The sequence below is a fragment of the Sinocyclocheilus grahami genome, unplaced genomic scaffold, assembly GCF_001515645.1.
Source record: "Sinocyclocheilus grahami isolate Dianchi unplaced genomic scaffold, SAMN03320097.WGS_v1.1 scaffold20.1, whole genome shotgun sequence".
NCBI lineage: Eukaryota > Metazoa > Chordata > Actinopteri > Cypriniformes > Cyprinidae > Sinocyclocheilus > Sinocyclocheilus grahami.
This window is the reverse complement of record NW_015505199.1, coordinates 275,508-294,035: the sequence shown is the minus strand read 5'-3', so window position 1 is coordinate 294,035 and position 18,528 is coordinate 275,508. Positions and strand designations below refer to the sequence as shown.

The 18,528-nt window shown below is 35.9% G+C and overlaps 2 protein-coding genes across 2 annotated transcripts in view; both read left to right on the top strand.

Annotated features, from left to right (window-relative positions):
• The first annotated feature begins 2,507 nt into the window (after positions 1–2,507).
• LOC107555648 (endothelin-converting enzyme 1-like) lies at positions 2,508–8,047 on the top strand. Its single transcript, XM_016238516.1, has 10 exons — positions 2,508–2,743; positions 2,875–3,021; positions 3,231–3,296; positions 3,379–3,567; positions 4,799–4,941; positions 5,043–5,157; positions 7,143–7,253; positions 7,339–7,437; positions 7,752–7,829; positions 7,940–8,047. Exons 1-10 carry the CDS (start codon positions 2,630–2,632, stop codon positions 8,045–8,047), a joined length of 1,170 nt encoding a protein of 389 aa, XP_016094002.1. The 5' UTR covers positions 2,508–2,629.
• Positions 8,048–10,768: 2,721 nt separating this feature from the next.
• Positions 10,769–18,528, top strand: part of LOC107556198 (eukaryotic translation initiation factor 4 gamma 3-like) — a 54,411-nt gene continuing 46,651 nt past the window's right edge. Inside the window, exon 1 of the mRNA XM_016239257.1 lies at positions 10,769–10,830. Coding sequence (XP_016094743.1) covers positions 10,769–10,830 — 62 coding nt within the window. The remainder of the gene's footprint in view (positions 10,831–18,528) is intronic.

Below are 18,528 nucleotides of genomic sequence, written 5' to 3'. Positions count from 1 at the left end.
CTGTGGGCTCAGTAGAACTTAATCTAAGTTGTATTACAGAGATCATTTATTTAGTTTCTCTTGCACCTCTTCTGTGAAGAGGTGATCAATTATGAAATTCACAAGGCTTATTTGATCAGTACAGAATCTAAATCAAAAGTGAATCAATAAGAGGAAAAGTTTAAAGCTCAGAGTTCATTTGGAGTGAGCCGTTATCATCTTTTTATTTTTATTTTAATAACATTAAAAAATTTTTTACTGAGCTCAGACTTTTTGAATGTGTATGTGGATAGCCAGATAATTTAGCACCAGTTACACCTCATGCATCCAAACTAAGCTGAGTAATTGCACAGCTGGGCAGCTGGCCACTAAAAGTGACTTTTGAACTCTGTGGGCTCAGTAGAACTTAATCTAAGTTGTATTACAGAGATCATTTATTTAGTTTCTCTTGCACCTCTTCTGTGAAGAGGTGATCAATTATGAAATTCACAAGGCTTATTTGATCAGTACAGAATCTAAATCAAAAGTGAATCAATAAGAGGAAAAGTTTAAAGCTCAGAGTTCATTTGGAGTGAGCCGTTATCATCTTTTTATTTTTATTTTAATAACATTAAAAATGTTTTTACTGAGCTCAGACTTTTTGAATGTGTATGTGGATAGCCAGATAATTTAGCACAAGAGGTATTTGCATAGGAGGTATCTAATTTTTTAATGTTTCTTATCCAACAGTTTGAAAAGCAATGTGTTTGGCAGAACCGACTTTGCAGTGTTTCCTAGAAGAGAGCCTTCCTAGAAAGTAGGAAGTTGATCAATGTGTTGTTGAGGGTTAGTTTCTCTCCTATAAGGATTTAATACTTAACCCAATGCAGATAACTCTTAAAGGAATACATGAAGTATTCAGTAAAAATATTTTTTATTATTTGAGATAATCTTTTCAGTCCTCATTTGAGGTGGGAATGTGATCTGTACTTTGAACTGGAGCAGAAAGACAATGATGTTTGGTCCCACCAAAGTTTAATATTGTTGTTAGACACGATCATATATCATTTTCCCATGCAATATTATATAAAACCTGCACAATGTTATACAAAATGTCACATATATCACTTTCATTAAGAAACACAAAATAAACATCGCACCCTCGAGGATCAGTCCTTTGGAGTAAGTTTCAGTGTAATTTGCGTCATCTATGTAACAGTGCTCATTTTCAGGAATAGTTATTTCAATCCTAACCCTTTATTTTCTGATAACTTTGATTATCAGGTGGGGCTGCAGCGTGGTCTGGGTCTCCGGTGCTGGGCAGAGAAAACACACGTTGAGAGAAAGCTAGTGGTCATCGTGTGCGCTCTGTCCGTGGCCCTGTTCATATGCATCATGACTTTGGGTCTGCACTATAAAGAATGTGAGTTGATGGAACAGTGTATAAAGATGTTTTTTTTTTTTTAAGCTAAGACTGTATATGCTCTGGACCTCATTTTACTCACTTGCCCAACTATGACAAATCGCTGTATGAAAGAACAACAACTTTCTGTCACACTGTTTACCTCCAGTTTCCTCAGTCTCCCTCAGGCCTCTAGTTTTCTTGGCATTATCTTTTCAGATCAGGAGCTAGGGATACATCTTTTGGGCCAAATATTTTTCTTAGAAGAGCTTACAGTGAATCTATTGCAGCTGCATTCTCTCTGCGTCCACAAGCTGAATAAAAACAGTGCCCTTTAACTCCAATTATTTCCAATATTAAACATAATACTTGCATTACCTCATTCAGTGGAATCATACCCAAACTCGAGGCCAAAGTAAACACAAAGAAGTGTGTGCCTATAAAGTTTTCGTAACATGTCTGAGAACATCTTTTCACAAATTAAAATATTATATTGGTGGTTGCAAATGGCTAATGTTACTATACTGACACAAACATTAACCCTATCAGCTTGCGTATCACCCAGTTCTGCTAATGACTATACTTAATGACTTTTAATGGTTTCGACAATTAGTTTTGGTATTCGATAAAGGGAAAACACAATCTCTTGGGTTTAATCATTGTAGGCTCCACAGATCACTGCTAGAGACTCTCTTTGTGGCCTCTGCATTTGATCAGGATACTGAATAAATACAATCCTTTTCTCGGAATTCAAATTTTGGCATCAACCCTTTATAAGTGAATAGTTAAATCATTAAGAAAATATTAAATGGCTATTAGTTGTAAAATGTAAAAATATATATTTTTTAATTTAAAATTACTTAACTAATAACATCTTTATTTTTAAAATAGAAATATTTTGAATTAATAATAATAATTGTCCACAACATCCACAATTGTTTTAATTTAATTGATTTATTTTAGATTACATTTTATTTATGATTTCATAAATTTTTCATCTAATCTTTCAGTAAATACTTGCTCTGTCTCTGAAATGACTTGTATTTTTTCGATGTCATCACTTCCTCTTATTTTTCTTAATTAGAATTTGAATCCTGTATTTTCCATGGGGTCTCAGATTTATGACCCCACTGTACAAAAAAAGCAGTAATGTTCCATCTTAAAAGGTTCCTACCAACTTACAGGCTTCATTTCACTTTGCTTTGTGGTTTTATAAAGGTTCTTGTCATTTGAACTTTTCTTCATTTGTTAAATTCAGAGAATACCAGCATGAAAAGCCTGAGCAAAGCGGAACAAAAAGCCCAGTGGTATTACCAGGCTTGTATGAATGAGAGCAAAATTGAAGAGCTTGGGGCAAAACCACTTCAGGATCTCATCAATCAGGTGACCTCAGATGCACAAGCCTTTATTTAACAATATGAAACTCAAGAGGTCTGTTGTAAATATATCGGCCCTAATAAAAACCTGCTTTTACTCTTATTCTGGTATATAATTATTAATAATGTTTTTTCCAGACAGGAGGTTGGGGCTTGAAAGACCCGTGGGATAAAGATAACTTCCAGGAGGTTTTACGGATTGTGTCAGCCAGCTTCCGAACCTCCCCCTTTTTCACTGTTTTTGTCAGCACAGACTCAAAAAGCTCCAACAGCAACATCATCCAGGTGGGAACACTTTACGGTTGTTTTTTTAATCACCATAACATGAATTCTTAAATGTCTTGGGGAAACTCTGCACTGTTCTAGATATCGTATTTTGTTTTATGATGGCTGTCAGAATATATATTATAACAGGCTTTATATCATGATGCACGTCACTGTAGCTTAGCTGGTTGAGTGATGCAGTTGATGCTCTGATTCCTTTTTTCCCACAGGTGGATCAGTCAGGATTGGGACTTCCCTCTAAGGAATACTATCTCAATAAGACAGCCAATGAAAAGGTAAACAAAGAGATTTTGTTGTTCATGAAACCGGGAAATGTTCTGCTGTGGTCTAAAGCTTGTGTTGTTATTCCTTCTTCAGTATTTAAAAGCATACTTAAACTTCTTGGTGGAGCTCGGGATCCTTTTGGGCGGCTCAGAGGATACCTCTCAGAAGATGATGCAGGAGATAATAGACTTTGAAACAGCCCTGGCACACATCACAGTCCCTCAGGAAGAGCGCCGTGACGAGATGAAAATTTACCATAAAATTCAAGCCAAAGAGTTAGCTGTGAGTACTGTACGGTTACTGTACTACTTTTGGATTGAAATCTGTGGTTCTTTACTGCTTGTTCATGGCCCAGAAATAGTCACAGGTCTCTTCTGATACGGTCGTAAATGGAAATGCTAAATGCAAATAATGAAATGTATAGTTATTATAGTGGCAAAATATTACAATGGTCCAATGGTACAAATTGTTTTGTACAGAAAAAAATTGCAGTTTTTCCGTTCAGCCTAAACTACCATTCATAAGAATTTTTTTTTCATAAGATCTTCTTAATAGAAGTCTCTTATGTTCACCAAGGCAGCATTTGTTTGATCAAAAATACAGAAGAAACATTAATATTTTGAAACATTATTACGATTTAAAATAACCGTTTTCATTGTAATATATTTGTAAATGCAATTTGTCTTTGTAATGTATCTTTTTATAGTAAAAAAATTAGTCACATTATTCAGAAATCATTCTAATGTGCCAATTTTTTCCCTTTGTTGAACAGAATTCAGTATTTGAAATAGATTAATAGAAGTCTCTTATGTTCACCAAGGCAGCATTTGTTTGATCAAAAATACAGAAGAAACATTAATATTTTGAAACATTATTACGATTTAAAATAACCGTTTTCATTGTAATATATTTGTAAATGCAATTTGTCTTTGTAATGTATCTTTTTATAATAAAAATAAAAATTCAGAAATCATTCTAATGTGCCAATTTTTTCCCTTTGTTGAACAGAATTCAGTATTTGAAATAGATTTTTTGTAACAAAGTCTTTACTGTAATTTTTGATCAATTTAATTAATCCGTAATGAATAAAAGTACTAATTTATTTTTTAATTTAAAAAAAATTAATCTTACTGCCCTCCAACTTCCGAGTGGTAGTGAATGTAAGGTTGATAATGTTCGTATGACTGTGACGATTGTGATGCTATTAATGAATTTCATTGGTTGGCTTTAAGGAGACTTTTGAGACACTTTTGATGATAATTTTTGAGTCACCACTCAATGTCCAGTTGAAAATCTGGGTCTTAAAACAAAACCAGTTGAGAACCACTAATTGAAATGTCTCCTGCAAATGAGAGATGCTCTTATAAATTGTGATTATTAAAATGAGAGTGAAAATGGCAGAACATGTAGTTATGTTTCCTTTGCTGGAGACATATGAAGCATTCTTTCCTTACTCTAACTGTGGTGTTGCATGTGAGCTGGGATATCAGTCATGTGTTTGTCTGTGCTGTAGACATTGGCTCCTGCGGTAGATTGGATGCCTTTCCTCTCTGCAGTGTTCACCCCTGTTGCCCTAAATGACTCTGAACCCGTGGTTGTGTACGCTAAAGAATATCTCCAGAAAGTTTCAGAGCTCATCAGCAACACCAACAAGAGGTAAGTCAACATTAGCCAGAATTGTGTGGGTTTTTGGGCCATATATATAACAGACCTGTATTATCTGTTAGCTGAGATCAAAGCTAATGTGTCTCCACCAGTGTCTTGAATAACTACATGATCATGAAAGTGGTGCGGAAAATGGTGTCCATCTTAGACCAGAGGTTCCAAGATGCAGAGCAGCGCTTCCTTGAAGTCATGTACGGCACCAAAAAGGTGAGAAATGAAGATCAAAACTGCTGTCTTGTCAGTCCAAGGCACTGCTGCCACTGAAAGAGTCATGAATGATCCATTAAATATTAAATAACCTCTATTTTTTGTTACCCTATCTATGATACGTAATTTAATTTAGCATTAGTTGAGATTTAAAGGAGTGTTTTTGTTTTTATTGTAAATTTCAAATCAGTTAAAGGAATAGTTCACCCCTAAACATTTTTTTTCTTAACCATTTTAATTTCTTATAAAAGCACCATAAAAGTATCATAAAAGTGGTTCATATGACTTGTGCACTATATTCAAAGTCTTCTGAAATCATACAATAGCTTTGTGAATAAAATGTGAGAAATAGATACACATTTTATCCATCATTCTCTGATAATTCTCTCCTCCGCTGGATCACACTTACCGTATTACCGTGTCAGGTCCGACTTTGAATCCAAGCACCGTTGTCACTTGACTGACTGTCAAGTTTGAAAATATGAGATATGAGAGCTATGCTCTTAAAGTTGATTTAAATGTACTTGGATGTATCTTTTTTTAAATCCCAAAGGTGTCTTGTGGTTTTAGAAGACTTGAAATATACACTACTGTATTACTGTATTTTTGATTAAATCAAATGCAGCCTTAGTGAGCTTAATTAAGAGACTTTTTTGAAAAACATTTTTAAAAAACTTACCGACCCCAAACTTTTGAATGGTAGTGTAGCTCTGTAAATATATTTGTTATTAGCTTGACTGTATACACCATACAATTCATACATGGAACAGAGCATATATTATATTGGATATTGTGTTGTATTGTGCATTTTTTTGGGTGAACTACTCCTCACCACTCATTCCTCCTCTTACGAGGAACATTTGGTGCAGCAATCATTTTACATTAGAACAAAATTACCCAGATATGAAAACAGTCAGTGTGCTTAGTCAGCATGAGAGGGAAGTGATCTGTTGCCCTTTTCTTCTCCTCCCTCTCTTTGACTCTCTCTTAGAGTAACTGGTATCAGTGTTGGTGTGTATGGAGAGGCGGTGTGTTGTTCTGCAGGGAGTCAGGTTATTCAGACTCTTATCGGGAGGAGATCCTGTTGCCCCGGCCTTACTTTCCGCTGGGGTCAGGCTGAAATAACAAACAAAAGAGCCTTGGGCGATGTGTGTATGTGTGATGGGTTATGATAAGAGATGGAGAGAGGAACCTAAAGGACGGTCACCTTCAGCTTTTATTATTGCATTAAGTGTTAGTTCACCCAAAAAATTAAAAATCCTGTCATTAATTACTCACCCCCATGTTGTTCCAAAGCGGTGTGACTTTCTTCTGAGGAATAAAAATATAGATTTTAGGGAGAACGTTGACAAAAAGTACCATAAAAATATTGTAAAAGTAGTCCATGCAATGTATGTGCTGGATTCAGAGTCTTTTGAAGTCAGACGAATGCTTAAAATACCTCAATTAAGCCATTATTCACTGATAATCTTCACATCTGTTGTCATCATTTACTCAACCTCTTGTTGTTTCAAACCTGTATGACTTATTTCATTTTCACTTAATGACTAATTTCCTTAACAATCTAAAACTTCATTTTACCCTCATAGTCTTGCATTAGGAGCTATTAGCCATTATCTCCAGAGCCTCAGTATCTAAACAAGAAATGGGAAGTGGAATGGATGTCCTGTTGCTGCCTGTCTCTGAGCGTCATACTGAAGGAACCTTCAAGAGAACAATCAAATGTCTTGTTTTGCTGATAAAGTAGAAAAAACCTTCTGTTTAGCTCGTTACAAGCAAATTTGTTATGTATTTAACAAATGATTTGTGCTCATTTCCTCAAGTGCTAGTAGGTCCTATGCTGTACACATGGAAACTAGACTGTATTTATCTGTAGAAGTTCATGCCTAGATGTACCTGTAAATTGTTTGTGAAATGTCACACTAAGAAGGCTTCAGTGCAAATGAGGATGCTAGTTGTTAATATATCACCTTTGTGTTTTCCAGAGCTGCACGCCACGCTGGAAACTTTGCGTCAGCGACACGGACAGCGCTCTGGGCTTTGCTCTCGGGGCGCTCTTTGTCAAAGCTACTTTTTCTGAAGACAGCAAAGCTTTTGTGAGTGTCTTGTGATGTTTTGCACACCATCCCCGTCTTTTCCTCAAAGCTTATAAACTATATTCTCAACTGATGTGTTTGTCAGGTTGAAGATATGGTCTCTGAGATCAAATGGGCCTTTGAAGACAGCCTGAAGACTGTCGGCTGGATGGATCCCAAGACAAAAAAAGCAGCTAAAGAAAAGGTGAGAACCAACAGCACAATCCCACAAAATGTTTTTCGCTGCTGTTGCCTGCAGGGATGGATCTTGCTGAAAACAACACCTAGCTAAAATGTCAGACAATTCCCAATTTGTATTAGCTTTAGTTTTAGAATTGGTGGTTGTTTATCAATTTCATTGCTTTGCCTGGTGGACAATAAATTTGGCTAAACAAAAAAAAATCTTGTTGAGTAACAAAACTACATAAAGGTTTTTATTCTTGTTGATGCTCCTTAATGCCACCTGGTGTTAAAGTATAAACTGCCACTCATGATGTTTATTTTCTTATTCTTGTCTAGGCAGATGCAATATACAACATGGTTGGTTATCCAAAATTTATTATGAAACCCAAAGAGCTGGACATGGTGTTTAATGACGTATGTATACATTTTCTTGATTTCTGTTTGGTTTTGGTTCATGGAAAATAATGTTGTTCAATGTTGTAGAGAGCCTGAACTAACGTCTCGGCCTTCAAACTGTATATCAGTTTGATGTTGTTTCAGATCTTTACTTTCAAAACGTCATGAATTATTACAACTTCTCTGCACGAGTCACTGCTAACCAGCTGAGAAAAGCCCCCAACAGAGATCAGTGAGTATCAGTCCAGCTCACACACAAGATGATGCTTTGCTTAAACATCTGAACATCTCTTAAAGGGATAGTTCACCCAAAAATGAAAATTATTTTAACATTTACCAATGTTATTTTAGTATTATTTATACCATACTATAGTCATGTTTCATATTTTTAATTAGCTCTTAATTTTATATTTTAGTATTTTTAAAAATGTGCTTTTGTTATTTATTTATTTTTCGATTTAGCTGTATTTCATTTTAATTTCAGTGTCAGTTTTAGTCATTTGAGTACTTCAATTTAAACTTATTTATTTCAGTTATTTGCCAAGGTGTCATTTCTCATTTTTCTTACGTTTTTAAAGTTTAAATGAAAGTATTCATCTGAAATATTCATAAATAATAATAATTTTTAGTTACCGAAAACTATTTGTAATAGTTATTGTTTTAGTTTTAGATTTAGTTAACAATAACAACACTGTCATTTACTCACCCTCATGTTGTTCCAAACCTGTGTGACTTTCGTTTTTCTGTGAAATATAAAAGAACACAATTTATTTCAGTTATTTGCCAAGGTGTCATTTCTCATTTTTCTTACGTTTTTAAAGTTTAAATGAAAGTATTCATCTAAAAATTATTATTATTTATGAATATTTCAGTTACCGAAAACTATTTGTAATAGTTATTGTTTTAGTTTTAGATTTAGTTAACAATAACAACACTGTCATTTACTCACCCTCATGTTGTTCCAAACCTGTGTGATTTTCGTTTTTCTGTGAAATATAAAAGAACACGGAAGCCACTCTGCCTGCCCTTGGAATGACCAATCATCAGCTGTTTTTTGTGGGATTTGCTCAGGTTTGTGCCAATATTTGCTCACTATGTTTTCCACAACTACTCCCCGGGCGCCGGAGCAAAACTGGCTGTTTGTTCACTACTCACTGCTGTGTGTGTGCACTTGGATGGGTTAAGTGCAGAGCATGGGCTACACGTCATGGCACTTTCACGTTTAGTTGTTTTACTGGCCACAACCTTAGCAAACTAAAGGTATCTGTCTTTTGTCTCTGTTTTTGAACTCTTTGCTAAGGCAAGAATTAATATTACTGTTTCTCACACTTTGATTTGAACATTTTTCTTGGATGTGGATTGTTGAAGAAAGGTGTGCTTAGCCTACATTACACAATTTTCACCTGGTAGACAAAAATAAATAAATAACTGTTTTAACGAAAACTAAAATGAAAACCTAAAAAATTATCAAATACCTTTTAACTTAAATATTTTAAGTAAAATACACATTTTAAATAAAATACATTTTCTTAAATTATTATCTAAATGATCTAAAAACAATATCAATAATTTTTTTTTAGCCATAAAATATTGAAATTTAGTTTTTGATACATTGTGTATTATAATACTTTAGATCTTTGTTAAACATGAAAATGCAACTAGATCGAAAAAAACAGACTGTTAAAAAAAAAAGAACTGGGAATTTTTTTTTTATACATTTAAACTAAAATAATTTATGACTCAAACTATGACTATAAAAACTAATATTTTATAAGATATTTGATTTTATTTTTTGATTCAATGTATAGCAAAAAAAATAGATGGGAATAACTGGATTGTTAACTAAAAAAATTTTTTTATTTATTATATTGGGGTCTAAAATACCTTTAAACTGAAAGATAAAATAGGAAAAAAACATTTGTAACTGTAAGACTCACAGCACCGTAGCATCGGGGCAATGACTTTTGCACAGACAAAAACCACTTATCACTTTTCCAAAAACATAATGCAATCTTTTTTTGTTCTATTATGATCTAACACAACTTTTTGTTTCCTTTTTTTGTAGGTGTGGTGCTCAGTTCGGACACCTGAAAGCTCTCACGAGGGCGTTATTACTGACCCCCACAGTCCGTCACGTTTCCGGGTCATTGGCACCATCTCCAATTCCCATGAGTTCTCTGCGCACTTTGGCTGCAAGGCAGACTCACCCATGAACCCCAAGCAGAAGTGTGAGATGTGGTGACAGTGACTCTTACATGGGGGACTGAACCTGGAGCTGTTATCGCTCAAAATCCCAAACATCCATCTCAGGTTGCCTAATCTAGACTGCCAAAAAAGCTGGAGGATTTATAGTGGACTACACATTTTCCAGCTATTATTTGCCTCTTAATGGGGAATTGGTATAAATAGTGACTCCATGGAAGTCTATATAATGGAGTTTTATTCTTACATTCAAAACACTGGAAGTTAGTGGTTAAATATAATGAGAGAAGGACTTGTCCTTTTCTTTGAATATGTGCCTTTTTAGCAAGCGCTTTTATTTTTCTATTAGAAAATAATATTTATGTTCTCTGTATTACGTTGTTGGTGGGATTTTTAGTTTTTGGTCTGTAATGTTTGGCAATTCTTTGGCAAATTCTTCACATTGTTAAATAACTTTGCTCACATTTTGATACATGGTTAAGTTTTATACAAGACCGTTTCATCACATCATGTTTGTTTGAAAAATAATTCAATTTTATTATCCATCTCACAATGTCATTTAATGTCAAATGAAGAATATATATATGTGAGCAGTATGCACACTTCTACTGGATTTGCTGTCGTTAGACCACTATTCAAGAAAGTGCCTTTAAAACTATGCAAATACTTGCAGGGAAAATATTTGTATTTCACTCTAAAACTGAGGTGCATGGGCTCAGATCACTGAGGCCTACAATAAATCAGTTCCAAAAAGCATGACCAAACCTGTGCTAATTGAAAGAAAACAGGTTGACAAAAAGAATGAATTCAAGCTTTGGTGATAATACAGCATAATGAGAAATTTACAAGCTTTTTTTTTTAAAAAGGCTGGTAATTTTTGATTGGGAACATTAAATTAGGTAAAGGATTTTCAGCACATCACAGAGGTTAATATTTATATTGCTCATTGTTAGTTCATGTTAGCAAATGCATTAGCTGGTGCTAACGAACTGTAACTTTTTTTTGTTTGTTTAATATTATGTTGAGATAGACTAGAGCAGTGCTTCCCAAACCTGTCCTGGTCTGGAGGACCCCCTGCCCTGCACCATTTGTATGTCTCCCTTATCTAACACACCTGATTCCACTCATCAGCTCGTTAGTAGAGACTGCAAGAACTAAATTGGGTGTCTGATTAGGGAGACATACAAAATGTGCAGGGCAGGGGGTCCTCCAGGACAGGTTTGGGAAGCACTGGACTAGAGGGTTTGAAATACTGAGCACCCACTGTTATGCATTTTTAACCCCGACAGATGTCGCCACATTCACGTGTATTAATGGCAACAGAAATGCCTGCTAAAAAGCAAGCTAATGTTCTTATTATTAGGCCCCTACCATATATAATCCCAATATACAAATGCTACTTCACAACATAGGCACCCGTATCTAATCAACTCGATAAGCCTTTATCAAAGATAGGTAACATTTGAAGTAGTCGTTCTCCTGCAACCAAAATTTGGGCGGGACCCCTTTTAAAAGGTGAAACCGCAGTTTTATATTCAGTGATAATATACTGCGTATAATGACTCATTCGTTTCATGCTGATTGATGGCTTGGAATGTAACGGAGAAGCCATTCATTGTGTGAAACAGTGCAGGCATGTGGCGGCCGCGACTGCCTTTATGACGTCACTTTCACTGGCGTATTGCGATGTCCGATTCGCGAACGATTCGTTCTTTTTGGATCGTGTGAATGAACCGGTTCACAAAACCGGACTGAATCGTTCCAAGTGTTTCTCGAGTCGTCAACTCACCGAATCATAAACTGAAATGACAAATAAAATGTACTGGGAATATTTTTATGATTTGACTGTTTTACAGATTTATCAACACACATAGAGAAGCAGAGCTGGACTGAATAAATCGAGAAAAAAAAATTCCCCCCAAACAAATAATGTTGCATATTTATTTTATATTACGGTTCTAAATTACTAGTTTTAATTAGCTCCATTTTGGAGCGTCTTTTTTACTACATAAACATTATACATGCATTTCCGTTCATATATAATAATAATTTTATATAATAATATATTATTATTATTACATAATCATAATTCAAGAGTTCAAACGGGTATAAAAGATTAAATAAATAATTTTAAGCTCTCACAAACTTTGTTAGGGACGGCGTGAGGTCGCAATGTTAAATAACCACTGAATCATTTTATGAACCGCATCTTTGAAACTAACTGTTCAAAAGAACCGATTCCTGGAAATGTGTCGGACTTGCCACCACTACGAAGTGGCGTAAGGTGAACCCGAGTGTCTCCGAACTCGCCCGACGTTTACCGAGCCGTCCGTCCAGCAGGACTGCTGGAAGCAGCAGCAACAACGCCATGTTGAGCGAAGTCTCCCATCTTTATGAGATATTCCTATAATGCGACTCATTAATGTGATGTTACTACGCAAAGCGGAGTAAACAAACCCGGAGACGGCCATCTGAGGAGGCGGAGAAGAACAATTCAACCGGGGAGATCCAGGGTGGCTGGAGGGGGATACAAACCCCCTACCGTCCCCATGCATAGAGCAGCTACAACCCCCGACTTCAAAGATAAAATGACATTTTTGGTACTAACCGCCAGATTTGAATGAAATCCATGGCATAAGGATATAGACACGTTCCGGCCTTCGTAGAGAGAAGAAACGGCCAGATATTGTTGGAACGTGAGATCGTTTTCAGCTGCGTATTGTTTGTTTTGGTTTAAATTTCTGCAATGAGTTTGCCACCGAAAGTGGTCCCGAAACCGGCCGCTGTCGTTGTTAGTGGACATGTAACCGGACCGGCACCGCCAACGCAACTCCGCGCACCGCTGACCTCCGTGTCGTTACCACCGGGAGCCCAGAGCGCTCCTCCGCCGTCAGCCGTGCCGCCTACCCAGTATCCTTCACTAATAACAAAGCCCCTTGTGTCCCACAACACAGAGCAATGGGGAAACGAATGGGCATTTCGCTTTGTAATCACATCACCTGGCTTGTTATTTGTTTACCTGATTATAATGATGAAATTACTAATATAAGATTGCATTATTTCATATTAATATACTATAATCGTTGCCTGGGGTGTGCATCAATTATATGGAAGGGATTTACTTCTTTGGTGTCTGTTGTTGTTTTTTGCTGGTCCTCTTGGCACTTGCTTTGTTCATGGAATTTGACAATCCCAGCTTTGTGCACAGGGTCCATTACAGTTTCAGATAACTCCCAATCTGTGCATGTTCGTATTAGTTACCTGCTGCATTTTCTCGGTTTATGATCAAATGCTTTTTCTAAAGAACATGTGCTCTAAGGCTATATCTCACAAGTCAAAAGTGACCTGAATGGCATTTGTACAGTTGCTAGGGTGTTGTTGCTGGTTGCTAGGGCAGGAATAGGAAGTTGCTTTTGTGTTATGAATGGCTGCATGTTGGCTTGAGCCAACTGCAAGTTTATAAAATATTATTTTCTGGAGATATGGTCCCTGTGATCCAGTTTCAGTGTAGGTTTATGGGATTTTTTTCATCTTGTTTATCTGTTTATAAGGGCAAACAACTACATCTGTGGTTATCCTTTAGGGGAATTGACATTGTATATGTGCTACTATCACTTTGGGACAAGCTGGTTAAAATGAGTTACAAAAAAATGGAAAAGAGGTTAGTTTAGAGAAAGTCTAGTGTTATTTGTTCACACATGCCAATCTGATTATCTAGCCTATGCAAAGACATTATTCATACACTGAGAGTGTCGTAAGTACACTAATATTTTATTTAATATCTGGGAATAATCAAGAAACTGCTCGTATTTCAAGCTGATTTACTGTCATATACACTCTTAAAAATAAAGGTGCTTCAAAAGGTTCTTCAAGCGATGCCATAGAAGAACCACTTTTGGTTCCACAAAGAACCATTCAGTCAAAGGTTCTTTAAAGAACCATCTCTTTCTTACCTTTTTATAATCTGAAGAACCTTTTTACGCTCCAAAGAACCTTTTGTGAAACAGAAAGGTTCTTCAGATGTTAAAGGTTCTTTATGGAACCATTTAGACAAAAAGATTCTTCTATGGCATCGTGAAGCACCTTTATTTTTAAGAGTGTATCGAGACATTTCTTCCAACAACAGAATAGAAAACACCAACAGATATGATGCTATGTCATTCTCGTCTGCTTTTGAAAGTAAATCACGTGACATGAAAGCATTGTTCACTAGTGTGAGTCAGGCTAAATGTATGATAGGAATCTCAGCCTCATTTGACGTGATGTTAAGTAATCAGTCAAGCAAAGGCTGTTTAGACACAGTCAAGCTAAGTAATTGAGCAATCGGCGTACTGCAAATCTGGGTCATCCTCTTGAGCTCTCTGAGAATTTCCAAGAAGTTCTCCAAGTCTGAGCTATGATTTGCTGAAGAAGATTTAAAGGTGAATTGTGTTGTTTTTACACAACTAGTGTCACCAAACAGAACTGTACAAATAATGAAGGTTTTCAAACAGACTTAAAGGGATAGTTCACCCAAAAATGAACATTCTGTCATTACAAACCTGTATGACTTTCTGTCTTCTCCCGGACACCATATTTTAAGGAATATTTCAGCGGTTTTTGTCCATATTTTGACAATCTGTGCGTATCTGTCAAATATTGCCGTATTTAGTTGAGTGAAACTTAATTTGATATTCCTCAGGCGTTTTCTGATAATCATTTTCTGTTAATTTAACGTCTCATTCAAAGCACTGATGACATCCAGTTTGTTTCACATTTCAATCAAAAGGAAAATCTGCAACACTTACAGTATACACACTATATGTTTGATTATTTTTGTAACTATGGATATGCATGCACTGATTTGGCACATGTAAGCTCTTCCTTAATAGCTTAATGTGGCATAGTGACTGCTCTCTTTTTCATGGGACCTAATCATTTAATCGTAAAGACTTGCAGTGTGGTCCAAAAGTCTGAGACAACAATCAAGTATAAAACTGGGAATAATGTTTTAGAAAATGCAATTAATATGAGAACAAATCAATTAGATCAAACTTTTGCCATTAACCATGCAAACTGCTTTGTACAAATGTCAGATGTTCTTGGTCTTGCTTCTATTAAAGTTCAGGATGCTCTAAAATCACATTGGATAATGTAATCATCAAGTTTAGACATTTCAGGTCGAGTCACTGCTAAATACTAAGAAAAACCTCAGAATTGTTTTTCTTTTTAAATTGGACTCAAATTGTCACTCTGAAATAATACAAATATTAATGCAATAAATATATATTTCTCAATATTTTTTAGAAATTTGACAATATTCTATATATATATCTCAATATTTTTGCAATAAATCACTTTACATTGTTCACACTTCCACACTGAACAAAAACTCTTGATGTTGAGAGCATTGTTCAATGGATTCTGACTCAATAAAACTGGGAATAATGTTTTAGAAAATGCAATTAATATGAGAACAAATCAATTAGATCAAACTTTTGCCATTAACCATGCAAACTGCTTTGTACAAATGTCAGATGTTCTTGGTCTTGCTTCTATTAAAGTTCAGGATGCTCTAAAATCACATTGGATAATGTAATCATCAAGTTTAGACATTTCAGGTCGAGTCACTGCTAAATACTAAGAAAAACCTCAGAATTGTTTTTCTTTTTAAATTGGACTCAAATTGTCACTCTGAAATAATACAAATATTAATGCAATAAATATATATTTCTCAATATTTTTTAGAATTTTGACAATATTCTATATATATATATCTCAATATTTTTGCAATAAATCACTTTACATTGTTCACACTTCCACACTGAACAAAAACTCTTGATGTTGAGAGCATTGTTCAATGGATTCTGACTCCCTTAAAGACCTCTAATTTGCCATTATGTTCATGTGCTCGACAGACATATTTTTGATTGGCTGTAATGCTAAACGCTTCAAAAACAAGCTGTAAATAGAAACCTTCACAGAGTGCACACACAAATACGCACAGGTGCGTTTGATAGCAGCCAAACTGCATCTTTGACATTGTCATACTTGTTAGACAAAAAAAAGAAGTAAACTTTGCTGACTGTCTTTAGAAAACTAAGTTAAACTTTTAACATTATCACAAAATTCACGATATTCCCTCCCCTCGTCAAAGATATCACAGTAATATTGCCAGTAATTAATGCCCAGCCCTAATTACATATATTAAATTGAAATAGAAGCATTTGCTTAGACACTTGGGACCTGGTTTTCTTTAAACTGATGGTTTTGATAGGCTTTGTTTGCTTACCCCGTAGAAAGTTCAGATTAAGTAGAGTGTTTTTCAAACTTCTTATTTTTCATAGATTTTGTTTGGCCTCCCCTGTTCAGAACTTTCCAACCAGTTTCAGACTACAGTCTCTATCACAAAGGTTTTATAACTGTCACAATGATTTGTTATTGCTTTGTAATTGGAAATCGTATTATATCAGCTCAGGCTGTTCAGCGGTGATCGACATCGACCACAAACCTCAGCAAAAACATGTGGCCGTACAAATGAATTATTGTGTGCACACATGGTTACATTTATATTGCATAGCAATGATTACATCACTTGATGCATATCAGTGTTTTTCAGTTGTAGAGTGTTCATGATTGCATAAATCGCAATTACGACCCCTTCCTGTGCTCAGGAGTCACTGTATTGCTTCATCTAACAGAGAAAATCGTCCTAGTGGACGGGATTCCTACTCGGGGGATGTGCCTTTGGTGATGATGCTGCGTCGAGAGCATGTGTAAGGCGGAGGGGGGTTGGGGTGTTGGAGGGAGTGGTTGCCAGAGCGACGGGTAACATATGCGACTGGCGCTGCACCCCTCAGACAATGGCAGCGCTGCTTAGCATTCAGAGTGTGAGGCTTCCCACCACCTGCCAACAATCGCCTAGGTCACATAGAGTCTCTCACACACACGGCCTGCCACAACCCCAAACCTCTCAACGCAGCCCCTTTCTTAGTTCCAACACATCTTATCACCTGCTTTTCCCCTTTTCATCATGTTGCACACTGTACAATCAACCCTGAATGCTTATCAGGTAAATGAGAAACAAGGAGGAATAAAGATCTCTTGTTCTTACTCATTCTTATAAGCAAAGTAGGTAATTTTCTTTTATCTGATTTCAGTTTAATGCGTAGAAATAACTAAAAGTAAGCTGTTTGTAGTGGGCTATGATGTTACTCTACGTAATTTGACGTGTCAACTTCTGGCTCAGCCAATTCCATGAGTTTGGGGCGGGACTACTGGGAAACCTGTTTGAACACATTTTTTCTGTGTTCAACGTCAGAAACTGGTCAAACGTTTGGGCTTTGAAGTATTAATAACCCTTCTAATTCTATGATAATAGTGTAGTTTAAACCACAACTATAACGATAATGATGACACAGGAACGATATCGTTGGAATCACTTTCAGAACTATTATTTTTCAGCTGATTAACGATAAAAACATTGACAGCCAATCAGAATCTTTCCTGCTTTAAAGAGCTCGACCATTTAAAGGTGACATATAAACAGTTCTTTTAATAAACAGCATTATGTGGAAGCTAATATAATTATTGTTCTCGGTGTGAACGGGCCTTAAAACCACTATTATGAATGAGGTTCAATTTTGATTTCATGTTAACTATCAGGTGCAGTGTTGTCTCTGCACTAGCAGATGTTACCAAAGGAAATTGAAAAAATAAATAGCCTAAGGTCTGTCAAACGCTCCATATGCCATTGGTCAGACAAACAGGTAACCCTGCCCCAAACTCGCGCCATTGGTTAAGCCATTGTTGCTGGTCGGGATAGTCAAACAAACAGCAATGTTTTCATAGCACCACAGAACTGCAGTGTTTCTGTTTTTGGGGAGGTTCAAACTACTAACTGCTACTAATGTCTTACTTAAATTTGTCTTTGCATATCAAGCATTGAACGATGATGCTTTACCTTTAAGTTTTCTCAACTGTCAGAGTTGTGGTGTTGGCCGCAGTCTTGCTGCAGTATTGTACAGTGTACATGAACTGCATTTCATGAATTTGACATATGCTCTGTGACCATATTCCTCAAATAATGCATACATATATATGTATGTATGTGTGTGTCTCTCTCTCTATATATATATATATGTATATATATGTATGTATGTATGTATGTATATGTATGTATGTGTATATGTGTATATATATGTATGTATGTATGTATATATATATGTGTATATGTGTATATATATGTGTATATGTGTATATATATGTATGTATGTATATATATATATATATATATATATGTGTCATTGTCTCCAGATGGGGGCCATAGGGTTCAGATCCTCATGTGAGATGTGATCATAGAACACAGTCCTGAAAATCATGAGCACAGTCTGACTTGAGGTTCATGTTAGCAAGGAATAAATCTCTTTTGAGTTCTCTCTGTGTGTGTGTGTGTCTGTCTCTCTCTCTCTCTCTCTCTCTCTCTCTCTCTCTCTCTCTCTCTGTCTCTTTTTTCCTCTCTCTCTCTCCTCTGTAG